The 22810-nt window shown below is 41.7% G+C and overlaps 1 protein-coding gene across 1 annotated transcript in view; it reads right to left on the bottom strand.

Moving 5' to 3' along the window:
- rhbdl1 (rhomboid, veinlet-like 1 (Drosophila)) overlaps nucleotides 1-22810 on the bottom strand; it is a 42270-nt gene that overhangs the window by 9614 nt on the left and 9846 nt on the right. Inside the window, exons 2-5 of the mRNA XM_044013306.1 lie at nucleotides 21400-21558; nucleotides 15033-15257; nucleotides 13025-13173; nucleotides 12819-12931 (exon numbers count right to left, since the gene is read on the bottom strand). Coding sequence (XP_043869241.1) covers nucleotides 12819-12931; nucleotides 13025-13173; nucleotides 15033-15257; nucleotides 21400-21558 — 646 coding nt within the window. The remainder of the gene's footprint in view (nucleotides 1-12818; nucleotides 12932-13024; nucleotides 13174-15032; nucleotides 15258-21399; nucleotides 21559-22810) is intronic.

Below are 22810 nucleotides of genomic sequence, written 5' to 3'. Positions count from 1 at the left end.
AAACAAATTTACCCTTCTCTCTTCTTATTATATCAGCTACATATGTATGACCAGCAGTGGGATTTATTGACTGCAGAGACAGTTTCATGGTTGTGTTTACAGCCGGCTTTAAATCCATTACATGGCGCTGGAGTTTTTAACCATCCAAGAATATCACAGTAAACACTGCAGTGATTTACTGGTTATTTGAATGAATTAAAATGCAAATGCATTTTGGAAATACGTTTATTTTGTACCCATTTGGGGACACGAGTAGGGACGGGACGATACAATTTCCCCTCAGGGATGAATAAAGTATTCTATTCTATTCTATTCTAAACCAATTGTTTGTGTCTGATACCGATATCACAAACTCGAGTATAGCTACTGATACCGATACTAGTGGTTTTAAGCTGTTAGCAACACATTTGTGCCGAGTCATTTCAAAGGCATAATTCTACAACTGTAAGAAATATTTTTGTAATAAACAGCCCAAACATGACTCAGCTAAAATGCTTCAAATGACCGATACTGACTGATACTGATTCCCATCCCTAGACAAAATGGAAACATCCGAGTGCCTCAACCATCTGTCACATGGTCTTTGGTCTACTCTACAGTCTTGATGAAAAGCTCAGAGCTTCAAAATGTCATTAATATTATGGCGCCCATCTCAAAGTAGTGCTGTCAGAGCCCGGCTTACGTCAGTCAGACAGAAAGAGACAAGACAAATATCACCTTCTAAAAAGTATTCTATGAAGTATTGACCAGTCCTCATCCAATCTAACATCGATACTACGCTGTTGTGCCCTGGTGGAATGAAAACCATCATCACGCGACAGCGGCGACGACACAGAGCGACAAACCGCGCTGCACCTTTCGCTCCTGTGTCGAGCAGATATACACGACTTCAGTAAAAGGAAAACACGCATCCAGAAGTGGAGACGCGACATCAATCAGAAACTCTCTTGTCTCGACGTGAAAACAACAACACGATTCCAGCGTCTGAGAGAACGGATAATTCATCGATTTTGCACCGTAAACACATCTTGCCCTCGGTTCCCTCTGCTTTATTCAAACCGTTTTCTGTCCTTTCCATATGTACCACATGGGGGGCAGGAAATATGATGATACTTGAGAAAAATCAATAATCCCCATAACTCACATCCTCACAGTGGAGAGAGGAAATTGCATCGGCACAGCAGCAGCAGCAGCAGCAGCAGCAGCAGCAGCAGCAGCAGCAGCAGCGATCTGCATGAATCATATCTAATCTCATCGTGAGTGTATGTAATAGACCTCATGGTTCTCAAAGTTAAAATCAGAAATACTTTTTACTTTTTCGACCGCCCCGACCTAATGAACGCGTGCACCATGGTTTGTTCATGTACTGTATGTTGAACCTGATGCTTAGACCAACCCGTTTTTGGGGGCGGGGCAGTTATCGGCCCCTCCGATTTCCAATTTTCCCCAAACGAATTTACGCACCTTGTGCTCGAACCCTGATAATTTCACTCGACCAGTGTGTACAAGTATATGTGAGGAAGAGGAGGATGAAGAGAGAGCAAATGATCTTATTGGGAATAAATAAATCTAAATGGATTTATTGACGCCACTGTATTTTAACGTTAATGGCGGCGTTACTTCGAGAGCTCAGTGTTTCCTCAGGTGCTACTTGAACCACTGCAATAGACTTCATCTAAAGTGTAAAACTCCAAGATTACAGACGCGTCATCTGTGACGTCACCGTTGCCCCCTTCTTCCAACTACATGACGAAAAAGGCAGAAGAATCACTTCCTGCGTTCTAGGTTATAAAGCGACAGGGAGCAGAACCATTGAACTCACCACGAGATGGAAAACAAAGCCAAACAACAACAACAACAACCTCGCTCTCACTCTGAGACACAAACACTGCCGCACACAACAGATGAAAACAGTGATGCGATGCCTTCACGGAGGCGGAAACTCTAGAAAGAAGAAAATATTCCTCAGCACTGGTGTCATTGTCAGCAGCGCTGCAGAGGGGTTTTTAAGAGGAAGTGGGGCTTTTGTATAACTCAGGAAGAGTTAATTGTACGGGGTGAGACAAAGGGGTTGAGAAGTATTATAATCACACTGGCAGGCTCTGCAACGCACCAAGGTCACCCTGCATCCTCAGCACTCTCACTTCAGAAGCAGACCATTCCGGGTTTGAAACACAAAGGTTTGCAAGCATCTGCAGCTGTATATCCTCCATTTAACCAGGTAACAAAAGAAATCTGTTTTTCAAGAGCGATCTGGCCAAGACAGCAGCATCAGTACACTTTAAAGTGGCATCGTGAGAACAGACAACACAGAAAAACCACCACCACAACACAAGCAGCTCAGTTTGAGCAGCGACATCCATCGAGAGAACACTTTTCTCGGTCCTTTCAAAGACGTTGCAGGACGACAGAGACCACGAAACGTTTCTAAAGTGGATTCGACTGCTACAAATAAACCTGGACTGCACAAACTCCATCACACGACTTCGGCTTCTCACTGGATGAGCGACGGCGCGTTAAAAGACAAAATATGCATCACTTAGAAACAGAGAGGTGGTGAGGGAAGCTGCAGTGATTGGACCTTTAAACAAAGAGTTGCCTTCATCTAATTCATGCGACTTCATTGTGTAGTGGTTCGCACTCTTGCCTTTGCAGCAAGAAGATCCGGGGGTTTGCGACGCGGTTCTCCGGTTTCCACTCACAGATCCAATAAACATGCAGATTTGAGGATAAGGCTAATTGGACTGGTGACCTGTCCAGGGTGTATCACGCCCTTCGCCCTATGTCAGCTGGGATTGGCACCAGTGACTCCCATGTGGAGGATAAAGCGTTAGAAGATGAATAGGTGGATCAACCAGTTGCTTTTTCATTGTACAGTAAGGTCGGCAGAAATGTGACCTCACAATCACAGCCACATATACTCCACCAACAGGCCTTCAAAGTAAAAGCATCCAGGGGAATAATTCAGCTGATAAATGTGTGACACAAAGACAAACTCCTCGACTCTTCCCAGGTTCACCTGGAGTCTAAAGATCAACCACTCAACCCCCGTGCTTTAAGTGAGGGTGATGCATCCTGACACACGCTGGAGTTTTTAAAAAGTTAAAAGTTAGTTTTTATTAATCCCCTTAGGGAAAGTATTCCTCTGCATTTTGACCCATCCTAGAATTAGGAGCAGTGGGCTGCCACACTGAGTGGCGCCCGGGGAGCATTGGGGGTTGGGTACCTTGCTCAGGGGTACCCCAGCCCTTTTTGGCCGGGTGGGGATTTGAACCAGCGACCCTCCGGTTACAAGTCAAGTTCCCTTTCCCCTTGGCCACAGGCTGCCCCTATCTACATCTCTGCCTCAATAACAGAGTTTGTCAGTGTGGCAGTTTATGTGACTCAAGGAGAGACTAGAAACATGATCACAACAATCACAACCATCTGCTTTTGTACAATGTGTTGAAAGTTCTGGAAAAAAAGGCGAGTAAGTGGAACTTTCTGTGGCAAAAATCAAAGTAAACCTTGACTTGACTTCTTTCAGTTAAAGTGTGTCAAGTTTAAAAAACACCAAACGCATCACAGACGACACGTTGCATGTAATTACGCGACGGTTTGCACGTCAAAGGCAACGTTTGATTATTATGTCAATTTCACTCACTCTGTTTCAGGAAGCCGGAGAATGAGCGGCGTCTTTGTCACCAGAGAGGAGAGAGTTGGAAACAAAAGCCTGTACATAAGTTTCCAGTTTTTGGCCCTGTTTTTTAGAGACAGACTCAAACAAATGTCATTTTAAATGTTTTATATGGTTCAAATTTCAAATTGAACACTTAAAAATCTGGTGTTCATTACCAGATTTATATCAAACCTTGTGTTTTTCTCTTTAATTGTTAAAATAGTATTTGAACATGCAGTAAGTTGTAAGTAACTGCCAGATATTGAAAGTTATTCTGACCCTTTTGGTTAAAATAAGATAAAAAGTCCAGACAGTTTAGGTCAGGTCGGTCAAACATAAGGCCTAAGGGCCAGAACTGGCCCAAAGGAGGGTCCAATCTGGCCCACAGGATGAATTTGTGAATTTCGATATACTATTCTTTTCACGTCCTGTGACTCAATGTTTTGTTCCTTCGTGGATCCAATATGACTGAAATTGCATTTATTTTTCATCTTATTTGCGGTTGTTCGTCATATATTTTGTAAAAAGATGTTTCATTAAATGTAAAACCAAGGGAAACATTCGAAGATCTTGTTATTATGCTATTATTTTACTGATTCGGCCCATTGGAGATCAAATTGCACTGTATTCGACCCCCTGACTAAAATGACTGTGACACGCCTGACTTAGGGTGTTAAAGGGTTAAGTGTGGTATAAAAAGTTGAATCTTTAATCAGAGTAAAGTGGTGAATTACACTGACTGACTGAAACCTTGGTTACCTTCACAGCTGTATTTGTAGTGTTTGTGCATCGTGGAGCTCAGAAAAATAAAACAACAACACGGAGCTCGTGTGTCTCTGACAGAAAGTGGAGCAAAATGGATGATGGACAAACTTCATCTTGGCTGTTCACTGGCAGCACACATAATCATATTTATCCTGCATAAATACATGCGGTGTGCTACTACTACTACAAAACAAACAAACACAGAAAGAGGGGAATAAATGAGTATTAAAGGCCTACAGTCATTTAGAAACTGGCATCTTTGGGTTTTTTGTTTGAGAAATGGTGGAAAATAGTCGTCGGGCTAAATCAGCAGTGACAATAAAGTGAGTGTCGTCGCTTAAACACAAACTCTGCTGCCGTCCCGTCGGATATCAGAGCGACATTAATCAACATTACATGGAAGTCGGCGTTGGACTGTGCCGTAATGAAAACATGAACGAGCCGGTAACAATGAGGTCACGCTGCCACGCGGCGGCCATTTATCACGTTTTCATTACAGGCCACGTGTCTCCACACACACACACACACACTTCATGGAAGAAGGAGGAAAAAAACAAAAAAACATGATTGCAATGAACGATATCATCTGTCAACAGGCACAAGGAAGAAGGAAATCCTCACATTATTTATCTTTTCTCTCCACAGCGTGCAGGAGGTGAGCGCTGGTTTTTCCTCAGTCCCTGCAGGTGCGTCAGTAGATGATGTTTAAGTCTTTCACTCACCCAGGAGCAAGAGTGGAGGAATAATTGACTTATGAGGCCATAACACAAACAGCTGAACAACAGTGGGTGAAAGAGTAAAGTGGATTCATGTGCACATTAGAGTTGAACAGAAAAATACTTGGAAGTTGGATTTTTAGACTTTTCTCAGGTCAAACCTTTCATAAACAACACTTTTGGTGTGTGTGACATCAACTTCTATATATGGAATTTAACACACCAATAAATGTGGTTTCTATATAAAAAAGAAATACACTGAAAAACATATATGCACATTTATTTATCAGGATTAACTCCTTGAAGGTGAATTGTCTGTTTTTGTTTATTTTAACCATGAAAAGGATAAGAAAATGCCCATTTTACCAGAATAACTTTCAATATCTGGCAGTTATTTACAATTACTGCATGTTAAAGGAGCGCATTAACAATTTAGAAAAAATAAATAAATTTGGTTTTATTGAGAAAAAAGACTGTAGACATCAGATTTGAAATGTGAACAGTATCAAACCTTTTTAAAGTCACATTTCTCTTAAAGTAGTATTTTTCACAATGTTTTTTTCACTCTCTCTCTGGTGACAAAGATGGTGCTGATTTGCCGGCTTCCTGCAACAGCGTGAGTGGAATTACCGTAATAACCACGCGTTGGTTTTGACGTGCAACTTCTCAGCTTTCAGAAACAGTTCAGTTCGTAATCGCAGTCATGCAAAGTGTGCAAACGTGTCGTCTGCGATACGCTTGGTGTTAAAGGGTTAAGTAGTAGATCGCAGTAAAACTCCTATCAGTTTTATAACTGATAAAAGTACAAATGTGTGTCTCAACATGGTGGAGAAGAACATATTTGTTTGGATAAACAATAAATAAATGAATAAATAAACTTTAAAATAGTACATTGTTGTAAATCTGGGTCTTAAAAGAAGATTATTTTATGCCAGAGTTCAGCTTCTTCTGTCCAATGAGTGGAAAAAAACAAAACACATGAAATGATGTTGATGCTAAAACCTCAGCCGCAGTGAGACAGCAGAGATGTGGACTCGCTCAAAGACAAGAAGGTGTTAAAGGAGACAAAACGCCCCGAGGGCCCCAAACAGGACTGTGAGGGAGGAAACATGGTGTTCTGGCAAACTGCTTATGTCCTCGGGCACACGGCACGGAGACGCTGAAGACGTTTGTCGGCCAGAAGGAAAACAACAACAACAAAAAAAAGAACCGAAACAGAGAAAGAAGATAAAAAAGAAATCCTTTCTCCTCTAACGTGGGCAGAAGTGATGAAAAACCACTCAGTATTGTACATTCAGCTCCAGCCTCAGATAGTGTTCTCATTATGGAACAAGAAACACAACAGCAGCTTTTTTACACAATCGCTGAGTGGAGGCAAAATGAGTGAGGACACGGCTGTTAGAGAATAATGACGGGATTGTCTGCACACCCCCACACACACACACACACACACACACACACACACACACACACACACACCACTACTACTACTGCTAACTACAGATGTGGCCCACTGTGGGCCACCGTACATCCAGTACAAGGTCCGATTAATTGAGCGATTGTTGGAGCCCTACTCAAGATAAAAGACCTCAGAGATACGTGAACATCGTGAGATAAGAGCCCAGTTTCACTGTATTTGAAGCATAGTCGAAAAGAGAAAAACAAAACCTGCAGCACATTTCCACCACAAATGCACCTATAATCTCAAAGTTCTGCTGCCGCACAAAAATAACAAGCAGCGCGCACACGAGAGCTAAAACGACCGGTGCCAGAAAAAGGCGGCATGAATAGAAACATGAGACGGCCGTGGGCAACGGAACAGAGAAGAAAGAAAGAAAGAAAAATCTAGAATCTTTACAGGAATATCCGAAGCGGTGGGCAATTAAATTTCTAACATCCACAAACGATCAGATGTTGACAAAGACGGAGGGGAAACCTGGAAGAAGGCAAGAGTTAAAGGGACTAGTTTACTACTCACAATCTACTATTTGTACCACCAGAGGAAGCTCACGTACCATCGGTACACGCATCACAGTTTGAGAACCATGGGTGTAAACCAGTGGTCGGCAATTGGTGGCCCGTGGGCCAAACCTGGCCCGCCAGCATCAGTATCGTGGCCCCCGGCAAATGATTTAACTTTAAATCTGAGTTCCTTATCTTCACAAAAAGAGTTTCATATTGAGTTCAGAGCTTTTATTCTGAAAAAATATGAACTTAATCAAGTAGATTCTGTTGCTAGAATAGAAACTCAATCTAAAACACCACTGTTGTCATGGAGACGGCGAGTCTGTATGTTTCTTGCATACGTTAGGCTCAAAAAAGAAGAAGAAGCAGTCACTCTTCAAATTGAAATGATGCACAGGAAGTAGCAAGAGTATGAGTTTGTATCTCACACGCATTTGTCTTAGTAAGAAGCTGCTGATTAAAGACAACATACACACGTTATTGTTAGTTTGAGGCAGCAAACGGGGATTTTAAAGCACTTTTGCATGATGAAGATATGATGTGTTGACCCAAAATATGCTATTGCTTACAAAAAACTGACACTCGGCCACATTTACTTGCTGATCTCGTGTAAACAAACAAAAAATAACAAAAAATGTTGTTGAAAATTGTGGAAAATTCGTCTTCTTCTGTTCCATTCATTGTGTCATCCTCACACCTTATAAAAAACCTATCGCTTTGCCAAAGGCTCAGACGTCTCACTCGTTCACTTCAAGTCTCACACACACACACACACACGTCCCAGTGCACCTGCTTTTCTAATGGAGCGCTTTCCAATAAAGCACAACATTTGAGGCAGCGCAGCTCCAATTCCAGCTCCAGCTACGTGAACCGGAAGGTGAAATTATTGCGCTGCTGAAGGTCGTTCATCATCCTGTGATTGTTGGACACACTCAGCTCTGGTTCTCCCTCAAACACCTGATGAAAAGTAGCTGCTGATGCTGCTGCTGCTGCTGATGCTGCTGCTGCTGCTGCTGTGTGGCTTTTCAGCAACAGATAAATCAAGTGTTTTCATTTAATTTCATTTCTTTCTTTTTTTTTTAAAACTCCCTGTGGAGGGAGACATTTCAGTGGCGTCAAACGCAGACTAGTATAAACGGCATAAGCTAATAAATCAGTAGATAAAATGAATACAACAGCAGCAAAGCTATATTCAAATATCAGTGGACATTACAATACAATTCCATAAATCAACCCATGGTGACCTATGGGTTTAGACTTCTGGGTTTACAGAAGTTTACTCAGAATCCTCCATTAAAGGGCATAAAAAATGTTCAATTTACAATGTTTATTTTTTTTTTTTATCACTCGTTTGATGTGTTTAATACTATTTTTATTCAAAATATATACAGTAAGTTCACCGCCGTGCGGACAAAGAAAGCAGACCGAGAGAGCGGCGTCCAGTAAATTCATATTTAGGTTATTTTGTGCAATTGTGTGCATCAATTATATTTTAACAGAACGAGGCAGAAAAAGGTGATGAATAATAAAATAGAGGCATTAGCTGCACTGATTTCTAAAGCTCGGCCTACATTGAGCGATATGACTTTTTGTTTTTTTTTAAATAAAACCCTTTCTTTGTATTCCTGTGTGCTGCTATTCTTACACGAAGAATAATAACGCATGATTGGATCCATATTGGAGTGAATAAGTGATGAATAATAACCTCATTTACTGAGTGATCCTTGATGGTTCAATGAAAGAAAGTTATTAATATTTATTCCAGCCAAAATCTCAACACTTTAGCTGGCTGTACAAGGGCAGTACAGCCTCACTGATGGTGATTCTATCATGTTAAAATTCACAAAAAAGACTTCAATTTAATGCACAAGTGATACAGAATCAGCTCCCTCGACAAATTCAATGTTTAATCACTGTGAGCGAAGACACAGTGAACACAGTGAACACAGTGAACACATCTCCTCACTGCTCTCCCACTTCTCCTCCTCTATAACTGGCTCTTTGTCGGTCGTCGGGGGCTAAAATAAATCAAAGATAAAATAATTCATGAGTGTTAACAGCACAGCCCGAGGAGGTTGGCACAGATTTAACCCTGTTTTACTACACTGTAAATATTGAGAGAGAAACGGGGGAAAAGATAGATAATTTAGATTTGGTCAGATCACTAAATATAAATAAACACAACTCAAAACACATGTTTGAGGATGAGAGAGAAGTAGGGCTCAACCGACTCTTCCTAATGCGCATTAACGGCACAGAGGAACCATATCCAGCAAATCAGTGCAGATTTAAAAAGATCCCAATCTCCACACTGGCTTGGAGGAGGATGAATGTAAATGAGGTTTTCTTGACGACAAACATTTGAACTCTGCAGCAAAAACCTCTGGACAACGCAAGTGACTACAACCACTTATTTTCATTTTTTTATTTATTTCTTTTTTTAAATAAAAATGCTTTCAAAATAAATAAAATGCCGAGTATGGAAAAAAAAAAAAGAAGAGGTAAAGCTTAGTTTTGATAATAAAATATCCTCAAAGTAAGTCGAAATTATGAGACAAAGAGCAGAAATTATGAGCTAAAAAGTCATAATTATGAGACAAAAAGTCGAAATTATGAGACAAAAAGTCGAAATTATGAGACAAAAAGTCGAAATTATGAGATAAAAAGTCGAAATTATGAGACGAGTCAAAATTATGAGACAAAGTCATAATTATGAGACAAAAAGTCGAAATTATGAGATAAAAAGTCGAAATTATGAGAAAAAGTCGAAATTATAAGATAAAAAGTCGAAATTATGAGACAAAAAAAGAAATTATAAGATAAAAAGTCAAATTATGAGACAAAAAGTAAATTATGACATAAAAAGTCAAATTATGACATAAAAAGTCGAAATTATGAGACAAAAAGTCATAATTATGAGATAAAAAGTCAAATTATGACATAAAAAGTCAAATTATGAGAGAGTCAAAATTATGAGACAAAGTCACAATTATGAGACAAACAGTCACAATTATGATATAAAAAGTCGAAATTATGAGACAAAAAGTCTCAATTATAAGATAGAAAGTCACAATTATGAGACAAACAGTCAAATGAGACAAAAAGTCATAATTATGAGCTAAAAAGTCAAATTATGAGAAAAAGTCATAATTATGAGACAAAAAGTCGAAATTATGAGATAAAAAGTTGAAATTATGAGATAAAAAGTCATAATTATGAGACAAAAAGTCGAAATTATGAGATAAAAAGTCGAAATTATGAGACAAAAAGTCGAAATTATGAGACCATAAGTCATAATTATGAGACAAAAAGTCATAATTATGAGATAAAAAGTCGAAATTATGAGAACCGTCACTATGTTTAAATAAAAATACAATGATCGTCAACTTCAACAGTTTCTTTTAATGTCTTTCACCTCTCTATCTAAATGTGTTTTATTGTGTTTTATTTTATGTCGTTTATATATTTAATGCTGCTGCTGTATTTCTTTTCCTTTTTAATTGTAAAACCTTGTTGTTGAAATGTGCGACATAAATAAACTTGCCTTGCCACTGAGACGGTCATCGTGAAGCAGATTCACTCAATGTGTCTCAGATTTAGTTTTTTCAAAGCGGGCAGATGAGAGCAAAAACATGTAGGACACTGGTTTGTGAAAAGAAGCTGGAGATGGAAAAGCACAGAGATGAGGCCTTCAAGAAAGAACTCACGGGCAAACACGGCCTCTGACTTAATGGGGAAGTGATGGAGAGGTCAGGCGTGAATAAAATAGGACAAGAGAGTGAAAAAGAAAACATGAAAACATGAAAAAAAGAGAACATGTGAGGATTAAGGCCTTTGATGAGGAAAACAAGGCTATGATTTATCACAAAAGTCCTTCATGATAGAAGTGGAGGAGATGGCAATGATAGAGAAGGCCACCATTCCAGAAGATGAGTGCTCCTCAGGTGGGGAAAAAGATAATACAGAAAAAGAAAGAAAAGCTATTTGCAGAGAACTCCGTACCCTTTAACAGTGAAGAAGACACACATAGTGCAAAGGAAATGGAGGATGTGATATGAACAAGAGGAGATGAAAAGAGTTTTCAGAGTAAACAGCCTTCCACTGTCACAGAGTAAAAACTTGTGATGAGGCAGAAGGAAAAAGCATCGACACAAGAAGTAATGGCTACTGGCAACAGGATGACAACCGAAAAGATGATTAGAGCCAAGGCTGTCGACAGGCCGGACAATCCAGCTCTCAGACTCACATCATTCTGAGCTTGTGTTCGTGAACATGGCAAACATTTCTTTCTTTTAGAAAGTGAGTGGAGGAAGATTCAGCCTTGGCCAGAGTAAGACCAGTGAAATAACAGTTCTCACATTAAATCATACTTTTCAAACCTGTATCCAATAAATGTGAGCTTTAACTTTTCATTAAAACTATTCAAACAAGCCAAGTCCAACAACTGGGTCTGTTTACAAACAAATCTTCACCCCAATAATATTAGTCACACTCGCAACACTGAGGACAAAAAAAGCAAGCTATAAAAAATATTATACAATATTATATTCTACTTTCACTGAGCTGGTTTGTTTTTCATCTTCATCTGACCTAATCATCGACATCAAATACTAAAGATTTGAACCCTTTAAATGGCAAGTTTTTGTCATGATGCCACCATGTTTTCAGGTGAAAGAAAACAGGAAATATGAATTATTTTCAATATACTATATGCAAAGTAGATTATTTTTGTTTTGAATTATTATTATATCAACGATTAGCAGCACCATCTAGTGCAAATAGCATGTTTTTTCTCCTCCATATGCCAACACGATCTAGTGGAGAGTAGTAAAATGTATCAATTCCAAGGCAAAAGCCCAGATTGACACCCAGATACTGCTGTTTGAATGGGACATTTTTTGCGCTTAATGACATGAGTGTAACACTTGTTTGTACACGGTGTTTTTTAACCCTTACTGTAGGAGCTGAGCTGGAAATAACAAGATACCGAGACACCTGAAAGTAGTAAGTAAGTAAAGTTACATATTTCTTTCCTCGTTCAGCCAAATGACTGAGCTCCAGCTCATCATCACTTCATGCTCACTCTACCTGATTCTTCCTGTAACACCATTTTCGGATTTTGTGAACATCTAGCAGCATTTAAACCTTTCAAAATGGAGTTAACATGAGTTATAGGAGATTTTAATCACAACAAAGTCTACTTTCATATGTTTTTGACCACATGGTTTTTATATTAAAAAAGCGCACTACTTTGTGTCCCAACCCAAAACACATCGCCTCTCTCTGACTGGTACAACCAACCCTGTGTTATAGTCAAAGACTGTACTCATGGACGGAAGAAGCAGTTAGCCACCAGGGGGCGACTCACTCTGCTGGTTGCAAAAAAAACAGTTTGAATGAAATTCTCAGAGAAGATGAGCCAACTTCTCTCTTGATTTATAAGTGATTCTCTCAATCACTGGTTCATTTTCAATAGAACATAATGTTATTGTTCCCATTTTGAGTCAAATACACAGCAATTATAAGTGGACAGCAGTGTGATTGACAGCTAGTACCATCCTATGGGTGTCTGGTTGCAAGTGAACTTCCAAAGACTCAGTCAAAACCTGACATAGTGTCAGTAAAATCTCAAATCATGAGACCTTCCTGGTCTCCACCATGTTGACAAAGCTTGTGGCTCACACAGTGTTTGGTTCAGTAATACAGTCACTCACCAGCCAGGACTCCTGCCATGTAAAGCAGACTTATTCGTAAGATGCCGTGGACCATCTCTAAAGGCACGCCGATCATCAGCTGCAGTAACGCGTTAAACCCCAGCTGCTCCAAACTGAGGACGAGGAGGAGAGAGACACAGAGACAAGAATTAGCTTCAAACGGCGACAGGAGACTTGTGTTGAAGTCGAGGTTTCGGTCAACGTACCCAACGTGCATGAACATGTAGCTGAAGAAGCGCCACACTTGTGCACGGTGGCCGGGATGGTAGACCAGAGGGCTCTTCATGAAGTCGGGCTGATAGGTCTGCAGCACCCACTTGTTTAGCATGATGCCGTAGCACATGAACACAATAATCTGCAACAGAGTTACGGAGACGACAGTAAACTGTCAGTTGTTGCGGACCCATCCATTAGAACATTCTCCCTCTCTCTCTCTCTCTCTCTCCCTGCAGTCTTTTTTGTATTCATCCTCTTGTGGAGACAATTACCGCTCATTCAATACCAATAATTTCTCCACATACACCAATGACTCATTGTCTTTGTGAATTCAAATGAATATGAACCATTTTTATCACATCCTCATTGTCAGTGCAGACCATTCAGTGCCATTTGGAGCCGTTGTAAGAGCATCTGGCTTTCTTTCCTGACAATTAGGATGATTTCAGGGGGTAATTCTGTTGAGAGACTGTGAGTTTCTTTTTGCAGCCTGATCTCAAATTCACATTCAAGTGTGGTCTTGCACTGGAGGGCCCTCACTGTTGGTGGTTTTCTTTTGTTCAAAGGAACATAATAGGTCAATTAATGCAAGTGTGGAGGCAGAAGTGCTTATTGACCTGGTTTTCAAAGTTCCACCATCGCTGCGTGTGGGCTGACTGAGGGTTTAAGCTTAGAGGAACGGCAGTAAATGCATCCACTAAGCCCCCGAGTCCCAAATGGGTTACCAGCTCATACCAAGCTCAGTGTAACAGTGTGTGATCAAAGGGGGGAAATCTGTGCAGTGGGGCCGAAGGCAACTGAAGCACTGAGACACCAGGAGAGTCAAGTCAGGGATGTGGGTTAGTAGCACAAGAGTCTCAGCTGTAATATCACGTCCAACGTTACAACTCTGAGTATCTACCGATATATTTATCAGTCTGAAGCGTCGTGTAAACTGCGAAGGTTTTAACTACACGTTTGTGTTGATGCATGTGCCACCTGGCCATGACCAGCCACTGTTACATGTTTTTATGTGATGTTTCCTGGGTTGTATGTTTGTTTATCTAATCTAATGGTGAGTCTACAGATCAGAATCAGAATCAGAAGTATGTGAACACATACAAGGAATTTGACTTTAAACGTAAACATCAACATAACTTAACATACATTCAACTTGAAAGAACAAAGGACAACAAGAACAATAATTTAAAAAGAGTGTAGTAAAAAGTGAATAAATAAGGTGTCCAGAGGTCTATTTTTAAATATATGTATTTATGTATATAAAAGATAAGGTGCAAAATAGAGAATTGCAGGTGTCCTCCACTTAACCCACCCTTTGAGAACTGCTGGTTTGTACAGTTGGACTGCTAGAGAGACACTGTGGCACAAGATGGCCGCCTCTCCGAGGCCCTTACATAAAGTACAAATAAATCTGATACTGAGTTGCAGCTGTATAAGGAAGTGCTGTTCACACTGTGAGAGTCCACCCCCTTTTTTAAAAAGGGGAGGGACAACAAGCTTTGCAATGATTAGACAAGAGTGTGATAAAAGAGTGTACCTGTCAGTGAGTTCACATGCAAGTTAAAAGTCAGATTTTAGTCAGACTAAGACAATAATTTGGTTTTCTTAACGTCATGTGAACATGTTAGTCCGACTAAAATCGAGCTAGTCTTAGTCAGACTAACATACCTGGATAATGCAATTCATAGTCCGATTACTTCTGCATGTATACGGCTAGTCGGACTTGGTGTTCTATCCGTTCTTTGACCCAGAAGTAGAAGGAGACGACGTATAGATGGCAACGACATCTTTCTTAGTTTTTCTGTGACGTAAAGGTCAACAGAAAACTAATTCAATGCGTACTAGACGTACACGGCCGATAAACCGATTTTCTCCTCCGCATGTCTGCTCAGACTCTTGTCTGGTTGCTTGTCTTAGTCTGACTATGACCTGTGACTGCGCATGTAAGCGAGTGATGCAAGAGTGGCTGAGGAAAGCCTGATGAAATCGTCCTCTGACCTGGACGATGGTGACTATGGCGATGAAGACGGGCGGGGGGCAGAGGCGGTTCTGGTGGAAGTACCAGCGTCTGTCCGTCTCGCAGGGCAGGATCTCGTAGGCCACGTAGCGCACAAAGCGCTTGTACAGGCCGAGTCCCGTCTCGTCCAGCAGGATCTCCCTCTGCAGCGTGCGGCGGCCATTGGCGATGGCTCGTCGGAAACTGCTGGAGCGCTTGCTGCTCATCTGAAGAAGAGAAGGAGGCAGAAACAAGCATGAATGAATGAATTCCCGGGTCACGGCGTCACCTTGCAGACAACTGATCAAATTTTAAAGAGACTCTGAAAAATGACGAGCATCATTTTTTACGGGAGACAGCCAGAGGCTTGAAAGAAATCCACTTAGTGAAAGATAGATGAGAAGACTGATAGCCCACTACTGTCACATGTATGAGAAAAGATGACGGACGATTATTTCAGCTGGCAGACGAGTGTGTTGTGACTTTAAAGAGTCAGCAGACGGCTTTGCACTTATTTACCCTGTTTGTTGTTCTGGGTACTTAACGACTTTAATGTCTTGGAGTTTGTGTGTGAGCATTACTGTCAGCAAGACTTACCATGATGAACACGTCCAATCATCGCCTGCTGCTGAATTTCTCATTTTGGCAATTAAAGGGAAAATTCCTTCACACAAAGTGGCTGAAAAACCCTTAGTGAAAGTGCTTCTTCTGAGAAAAGCTCATCAGTGTGACTAATCGTCCAAGATCAGGGACACGAGTCAACATTCATAAAGTGCAGATTTCACGAGGGAGAGCAAGGATGCTTTGCTTTCTCCATCTGCGATGACTCTCATCCTCTCTCTTACAGGACTTTTTTCTTTCAGGTTGTTCAGAAGTCTAAGTGAAGACAATCATGACAAATGGACTGTGAAGTGATTCAGAAGAAAATCTAGTTACGAGGAAGAGGGAGTGTGTGTGTGTGTGTGTTTCCAGGTGTTACTCCCCATGTTGTGGGGACCTTAATCTGTTTACACTCACACATGCGGACCCCATGAAGTCCATTATTTCATTTTACGGATGAGGATGAGGTTAGACCAGTAGCAGTTCTGGTTAAGATGAGAGGAAGTCTCCAGGAAAATGAATGTAAGTCATAAAAAGCAGACTCTGCGTGTGTGTGTGTGTGTGTGTGTGCATTATCACAGACTCCAGGTTTTGCCTGGTGAGCAGGATCCCTGCAGCAGCCTGCAGGCTGGCACAACCGTTTCTTGATAGGTTCTTTAACAGAGGCTTAGGAATGAAAATCATCCTATATGCCACTATTTGACAGGCGTGGCAGAGAACTATCAGAATTAGATTTATTTTACCCCCCCGGCAGAGTCTGCACTACAAACACACACTTACTGACCAGAAAAGCTCGAAAGGATTCTTTAGCATCATCCGCCTGCAGCTCCTCACAGACCACAAGCATGTGTGTGTGTGTGTGTGGCACAGATGTCTCCTGTGTAGCTAAAACAACACAGCTTCCAGCGGGGGATCTTACTAAGCAATTATCTGCATGTTGTGATGTGAGGTGACATTTCTTGAGAATGACTTTGCGGGTAAAGTGTGCACATGCATGGGCAGCAGCTGTTACTGTCAAGTGACAATAACAGCGAAAGAGTGTGTGTGTGTGTGTGTACAGTGGTTTCTCTTAAAGGAACACTTCACTATTTGCATTTAGCCTTGTTTTACTAGAATAGAGGTAATATTTTTGAAAAATTGTGCTTCCCAACCTCAGTATCATTGGCGGGCACGCAACAAAGAAAAGAATGAGGATATTTCTCGATATTAACTTTTCAAAAATACTCCCATTTTAGACATTCTACAATACAAGTACCTCCAAAGTACTCCTTTAATAGTAAGACGATGAAACCCGCAGCAGAGAGCGGAGCGCGATGTGCCGCTCACCGTGAACTTCCCCGTTCATAAATCATTAAGCAGCATGTGGACACAGCAGGGGGTCACGGTGAAAGTAACAGTGGGGTCAATATCTATAAAAGCTAACGAGCTAACGAAGAGGACAAGGCTGTGTGATAACTCCACGAAGTGAAAAGATATTTCCTGTTCACTCAGGACAAGAACAGGACGTAGAAGCTATTACCCAAACTGTGGTTAATTATGACACTGATGCGTGTACGGAGAGGCTGTTGCTGCTGCCGGCTCTCCTGCAGATGGAGGAGCGCATGTTTAGTATGGAAATCAGGCCTGAGAAATGCAATTATGCCATACTTGAGGCAGGGAGTGAATGCAGAGTGAGAGGGAGTATAGACGGACGTTAGGAGGCGAAGAAGTCAGGGGGAAATCAGGGAGAGGAGATGAGATTCTGGAGGCCACCAGTGAACAGTGAAGAACAGCGAGTCGGCGCTCTCATTTTAAACATCTCCATTTTGTTGAAATCACAGTGGAAAAAAAGACGACGAGTACATAAATATAACTGTGATTCTAACATAAAAAAAAGAAATCTCAGTTTCTGGCTTTACTTCATCTCCGTTTTGGCTCAGTGTCAGCGCTGCGTATTGTACATTCTCTCCCGTTCATACCGACACTGTGAAATAATGTCTTCCCCTGAGACGCCTGAGGCTTAGCACCTCTGTCATTCTGCTTCTTCTTCTTCTTCTCCTCGTGACACACAGAACTAGAGCCTGAAAGGGAAGCATTAGCAGTCTTTTGAAGAGACGACAGGAGAGAGTGATGGGGAAACGACCAGAAACACACGAGCAGCGAAACCCAAAAGTGAGTGATCATGTGACATGGCAGAGGAGGCGGGTGAAAGCCAAGACCTGTGCAGAAATGGCAGAAGTTGCCTGACAGGGAATAATTTATGCTGGGGCTGAAAGCACAAAGATAAAGATAGTATCCCCCCTTAAGGGGAGGCTGGTGTGTGTGTGTCTTTGTATCTTTGTAAGGACACATTTGAACCTGGCTGCTCCTCACAACTTTAAAGGTTCTTTTTGGGAATTAAGACTTAAAGTTAAACCAGGTTAGACATTTAACTGAGACGGTTAAGCTAAAGGTTAAAGGGCTTTGGAATGTACATTATTATGCAAGTGAGTGTCCTCACTGAGAATGTGAGAGTGTGTCAAACAGCGAGGGTCCGTCCGTCTCCTCCTGGTAGCTACTGTACATGCTGCTCTCAGCTTTAGTCAATTGTCCTTGATGGATTAATTAGCCACACCACACGGTCAATACCTCGCTGCTCAATACTAATTAGCAATAACAATTAAAAGTGCTTTGAAGGCCGTTCGGACCTCTGCACTGCAGACACAAAAAAAACCCAGAATCCATTAACTCGTCTGATTTTGCTCTGAATTTACGGTGGTGATCATCTTTCATTCACACACACACACACACACACGCACACTCACAGCCTCACTGATTCTACCCTGACCCAGATATTCAGGTTCTCTCTCGTCCAAATCCTTTTAAAATGAAGCGTCCACGTTCTTCACCCCCGCTCTCGCCGCCTTTCTTCACGTTCTAAATCGTCGTGTTGTTCAAAGTCAAGAAATCAAAGAAAAAACTAACAACAACCTTTCAAGCCGACACTCGAACAAAGTGTGTCGCACTGAGCTGGAAAAAAGAAAACCTTGAATGGAGCTCGATGTCGGATGTCGATAGCGTCCGTCTCCATGGCAACACTCGGGATGACTTTGAAACTTCAGATTAGAGCAGATTTTCTGCCACTACACATTCATGCGGTTACAACAGAGCAACAGTTGTAAAATCCTCCAACCAGAACAAAGAGATTGTCCTGCCGTAATCTCTTAAATACACCCCTCTACACATGTAATTAACCACGGCAGCCATTTTGGCTCTCTCCGCTGAACATTAGCCAAATTATCACCTGAAGTAAAACAATGACTACACAGCTGTTTCAAAAGGAAACTCCTCAAATCAAAATACACAATGACACGCGTGGCTCGGCTCTAGACTCACAAACAGATGCTCATCCATGTGTGAACTCTGACACCTTGGGTGTTTCTCAGTCTCAGAGTATCCGTGTGTGTGAAACTGTGCAGAAATGTGTCACCACGTGTTCTGAAATAGACGTTCTGTACGAATCCGAGTTGTCTGCCAGAGACCTACAGCGCAGTCGTGTAATAGTTGTATGTGTGTTGTATGTGTTTTCTGGCATAAACACTGACCATGTCAGTCTTCATGGAGACCAAAACCTGGTCCTAATGAGACAGAACCTCATTTCTGAGGGCTAAGGTTTGAATCGTGGTAAGGTTATGATGTCTCCAGGAAATGAATGTAAGTCAATGTGATGTCCTCTGAAGTCATGGAAACCACACTGTGTGTGTGTGTGTGTGTGTGTGTTCCCCAAGAGAGATTTTAGCAGAGCGTTACTTATTCACCCCTCTGGCTGAACTGACGGAATTCTCTGGCTGAGATCGCCTTGTATGAAAGACGGGTTGTACATAAATAAAATCAGAGACAGTCTTGTACACACACACACTGTCACACTTAGAAACCAGAGAAGCTGTTGCCCAGCAGTGCAGTTAAACACATTTACACCCACTGAGGTCGGGAGCAACAGTGTGGATTCACAGCTGCACGGAGCGGAGGTAGAAAAGCAAAAATCAGAGGGAAAAATGTGCAATTTTATTATAAGATGACGTAAGTATAATCATGCAAAAACAATGTTTGCTTCTGACAATAGAAAGAAAAAGGGGATGTAGTCTTTGGGTTCTCCTGAGGACACCAAAGAAGTTAAAATATAACTGAAACTACAGCAATACTGTATATACGTACTGTATATACGTGTATATACGTACTGTATATACGTACTGTATATACGTATATAGGCTAAATAAATGAAAAGGACAACAACGTCACCAACAGGCTTTGTGGATCAACACTGAGAGTGGTGAAGTTAATGTGAATTTCAAGTGCGATTAAACCCTAAAATATCTTAGAAATTCATGAGTAACCACTGTTCAAATGCCTCAGCAGCTTGTAGACGGAACACACACACGCACACACGCGCACACACACGCGCACACACACGCACACACACACACACCTTGCCATGTCCTTTTTAATCACGTGGAAGTCTCATCTACACTTGAGGCCGCACCGTAAATCAATAAAGACGCTTGAGTTTAGGCTTTGGCTGCAGTAAAATGACAGCACTGAACTTTTTAATTCAAAAATACGACTCTGATCCATCACACGCCGCCTGAGACGCACAGGTGTGAGGAAACTCTTTAATGAAACCCGCGGCGGGTGAAAATGTCACGCAGCGAGCGGCGAAAAGAGGAGACAACAACCAAGGAGTGAAGTGGACGAGGTGATGAGGAAAGATTCACATACCCTCTCTGAATTAGTCATGTGTACGAATGAGAGTCTGTCTGCGATCAAACAGTGTGTCTATCAGCGAGGGGCGGGGCTATAGTGAGAGGAAGTGGGTGGATGAATGAATTAATCATTCATAATTGCTTGGAAGTGTTTTCATGCAAATCGTATGCAAGTGTGGATGTTTTGTCTGAGGTCGATACCTGTGTGAAGCTGCATGCTCTCATTTCACTAATCCAAGACCATTTGATGGGCAGTTCAGAGAGTAAGTTTCTGCCGGTGTATGGTCCATAAGGAGTGAGGAATGAAAGAGAAGCAAATGAGATCCAGGAAGAGACGAGAAATGAAGAGGAGACACTGCATTAATGTTAGATAAAACAAAAAAAAACAAAAATCACTTGAGGAGAGTTGTACACTTCCAAGCAGACGGGCCGATGTAAGGGAGAGGCGGAACAAGTGGTGGCTGCAAAAACCAATTTGGAAGCACACGACGCGAGGAGATAAAAGAGACAGAGCAAGATAATCAGAACCAGAGAAAGCAAGAGAGGGAAAATGAGCTGAAGGTAGTGAAAATGCGGCAGGAATTGCTTTGCACTGAATTAATCAAGGTGCTTACATCCCTGTGGTGCTCGGAGCTGAAAGCAGGTGTTGGTCTACGTCGGCCTCTCTGTCTCTCACACACACACACACACACACACACCGACTGCATGAATAAGAAGGATGGAGTGTGTGACCTCACATTCAAATCTAGAAACTCAGTGCAAACGTTAGTTGCCAGAGGGCAAAAAAAACAGCTCCGAAACGTTCCCTTTAATACTGACGCCGTGTCAGCTTGGTGTGGCCATTTTTAAGTGTCTGGATTTAGCGACACATTAACTGAACAGATTGATCCTCGCGGTGCAGGACAATGACCTGAAGAGTTCAGTCAATCTTCTCGCCGCTGCAGAGATTACTGGCTCCGTCTGAATCAATACTTTGCCCTTTTCTCAGATCCAAACAAAACGTGCGTGAGGTTGTGTGTGTGTGTGTGTGTGTGTGTGTTTCTGCACTCACCAGCTCGATGAGCTCCTGGTAGCACACCTGTCCGTCTTCATTGCTCTGGACGAGGGCTAACAGCATGTCCAGTTTGGACGGGTCCAGCTGCAGCTCATGGTCCTCCACCAAGCTGGTGAAGTTCTCCACTGCAATGAAACCGGTGTTCTCTGGGTCCAGCTGTAAAATAACCAATAAAAATCAATCAGTAATAATACTAACAATAATAATAGACAACACTGCAGAGGAGGAGGGACATGAGGGAGATTTATAGACGCTGGACGATCATTAAGATAAAGGAGAGCTCCAGGGCTGAGACTGACACTGGTATTAAAAGAAGGTACAGTAGGCAGGGTTTTCTATGTTTGATCAATAACTCCATAATAACCTTTAGAGACGTAGTACATCAAGTGATCTGAGCTCCTCTGAGCTCCGGGCTCCGCACACTGTGGACGACCGCGACTCAAGCACCAGCATCGACTGCCCAAACGCCAAAGAAGTCATCACGACAAGATAACACCGTGCTAATGTGAGCGTTGAAATGAGTGTTACGATCCCAGGGTCGTGTGTGTCTGCATGTGAGTGTGTGATGGGTCGCAGGTGTGCAGGTCTGATTGAATGTCATGTGTGTGGATCCTGGGAGCTGATTGGTCCAGCACAGGAAGTTCTAATCATCTCAGCTGTAGGGGGTTTCTTGGGAGTTGGGAAGAGAGAGAGTCTCCACATTGTTGTCGGCCTGGTCGTCACGACGACGAGAGAAGCTCAAAACGTCCATGTCAATGACATCCAATCAAATCTTTGTGTCTGAAATCATCAGCATCCAGCCTGAGGAAGAGCTCAGTGCATTTAATGAATCATGTGTGTAAATTACACCCATCTTCCTTTTTAATGATGGTTTTATCTCTTTTATGTGCTGTGGACGCTTTTAATGTAATTGAATGTAACTGAAGTGCACTTTTTAATCACTCTGTGTTCCCTTATGTATTTCTGATATGAAGTGAACTACAGTTTGACTGAAAGTAAGAACCTATGGAATTAGATTTATGTCACTATTTCATATTTGTAACTTTTTTTGGAAAAAAAGCAAAATAAATGTATTCAATCATTCAAAAATATCGTATTTTATTGTTGTAAAATGCACTTGTTCTTTGTTTGTTTTTGTTTGTGGGCGGGCCTTAGCAAGCTGCCTGCTGATTGGTTACTGAGTTTTGCAATACACTGGAAGTTGTCAGGGGCAAATCAGAGAGTGCAAAGAATCATATTTTCAAACAATAAAATCCAATATTTTTGAATGTCTAATTCCGTAAGAACCAAACCTTTTTCTTTCACTATTAAAGATGCGAGTGTGTAAATAAACCAGCTCTCTCGTACAACACTACAGCCTCTTTCACGCTGAAATCAGCAGGTTTAACGCTGGGTGAAGCTGCCAAAA

The sequence above is a fragment of the Solea senegalensis genome, linkage group LG18 (assembly GCF_019176455.1).
Source record: "Solea senegalensis isolate Sse05_10M linkage group LG18, IFAPA_SoseM_1, whole genome shotgun sequence".
In the NCBI taxonomy this organism is placed as follows: domain Eukaryota; kingdom Metazoa; phylum Chordata; class Actinopteri; order Pleuronectiformes; family Soleidae; genus Solea; species Solea senegalensis.
This window is presented reverse-complemented; position numbering and strand designations above follow the sequence as displayed.